This window comes from Orycteropus afer, unplaced genomic scaffold (assembly GCF_000298275.1).
Source record: "Orycteropus afer afer isolate SDZICR_OR568_19922 unplaced genomic scaffold, OryAfe1.0 scaffold00072, whole genome shotgun sequence".
In the NCBI taxonomy this organism is placed as follows: domain Eukaryota; kingdom Metazoa; phylum Chordata; class Mammalia; order Tubulidentata; family Orycteropodidae; genus Orycteropus; species Orycteropus afer.
The window spans coordinates 7,451,510-7,453,310 of record NW_006921659.1 but is presented as its reverse complement, the minus strand read 5'-3'; the positions used below and the strand labels follow the sequence as shown (position 1 = coordinate 7,453,310).

At 40.9% G+C, this 1,801-nt stretch overlaps 1 protein-coding gene across 1 annotated transcript in view; it reads left to right on the top strand.

The window, feature by feature from the left end:
* The window catches only part of CRYBG1 (crystallin beta-gamma domain containing 1), a 314,284-nt gene that overhangs the window by 297,509 nt on the left and 14,974 nt on the right, over window positions 1-1,801 (top strand). Inside the window, exon 17 of the mRNA XM_007940839.1 lies at window positions 1,508-1,637. Coding sequence (XP_007939030.1) covers window positions 1,508-1,637 — 130 coding nt within the window. The remainder of the gene's footprint in view (window positions 1-1,507; window positions 1,638-1,801) is intronic.

Here is a 1,801-nt window from a genome sequence, read left to right as displayed (position 1 = left end):
CATTTGCACCACCTAGAGACCTCTACTGAGGCTTCTTGTGTGAACCTGCGGTCATCTTTTTCCTCAGACTCACCTACATATCCAAGATGTCCTTAGTCATCATCATCTCCCTAGAAAAACTACGTTCTTTTAATTTGAAGACATGCTCTACTTTCACTTTGTTCATTGAATAAATATTAGTTGAATTAAAAAAAAAGAGAAAGATTTACAGCCTTGGAAACACTGTGTGGGGCATTCTAACTCTGTCCTATAGCGTATCTATGAGGCAGAATAGACTTGACGGAGTGGATTTAGGTTGGTTTTTTTTTTTTTTTTTTTTGGTTAATGTTGCTCTTTTTTGGTTTCACCCTTTTTTAGCATATACCTCCACCTAAACCCAGTTCCTTTTTATTCCTTACCATGCTTCATTGATCACCACCAGACTATACATTTTATGTTGTTGTTTATTTATTGTCTGTCTGACCTCACGAGGGTATAAACTTCAAGAGGGCAAGAAGTTTGCTTTGTTCTCTGCTGGATCCTCAGCAGTATCAAAGTCCCTGACACACAGTTGTTGTTTGTTGCCATAGAGTTGATTCTAACTCATGGCAATCCCTATAGAACTGAGTTCCATAGAGTTGTCTTGCCTGTAATCTTAATGGACGCAGATTGCCAAGCTTATCTTGTGCAAGCAGTGGGTCTGAACCACCAACCTTTAGGTTAACAGTTGAATGCAAACCATTTGCGCCCCCCAGGTACCTTGACACACTGTTGTTATTGAATCGATTCTGACTCATGGTGCCCCATATGTGCGTATGTGCTCCACAGGGTTTTCAGACTGACCTTTCAGAAGCAGATTACCAGGTCTGTCTTCCGAGGCACCTCTGGGTGGGTTTAAGCCACCAACCTTTCAGCTAGTAGTTGAACACTTGACCGTTTGTGACACCCAGGGACTCCTTGACATACAATTAGTCCTCAATAAATATTTGTTGGATTAACATAGAAAGAACAAAAACTCTTGTAAAAGCATGGTAAATTATCACCATTTTATCAAAAGTGTGCTGAGGCCCAGAGAGGCTGATCTATCTTATTCATTTGGTGTTTTGACGTGGGGCCCAGTGCAGAGGCATTGGACATAAAGACCAATTAAAGCATGAGAGACATTTTGAGAGGAAATCAGTAGGCCTTGGTTGACTGACCCTCAGAGAGGACTTAAAGTTTGAAGCTACCAGAGCTGGGAGAACGGTGGCACCCATGAGGGAGGCGAGGAGGGGTGGAATGTGAAGAAGTTAAAACATAGATAATTTCAAGGAAAAGGTTTTATTTCCCAAATGCAAAGTTAACAAATGACCTGTTAGGAATATTAAATTGTCACAAGGTGAAATGCAGTAAATATATCCAGATATTTTTGAAGAAACGTATTTATTATTAGCCACAAACATGTTGTTTTATAGAAGGCTACCTCTAAGCATCAGTGTTCTTGAGTACACATACTCCAATTGCGTGTGTGGGGTTTTTCCTGTTCCAGCTGGGTTGCATATGATGGAGAAAACTTCTCTGGTAATCAGTATGTGTTGGAAGAAGGCCACTATCCTTGTCTCTCTGCAATGGGATGTCCGCCTGGAGCAACGTTCAAGTCTCTTCGTTTTATAGATGCTGTGAGTACGTCAACATGACTTTAACAGAACAGCAATGTGTGGTTCACGTCGCTGATGGTCAGAACAAGAAAACAAGCAGGTAGAACTTTCCCAGGGTTTCAGTCTGAGGCCGTAGACTTCCCATTACATAACTTTGTTTTCTGTTTTAGATCTTGAACATATAT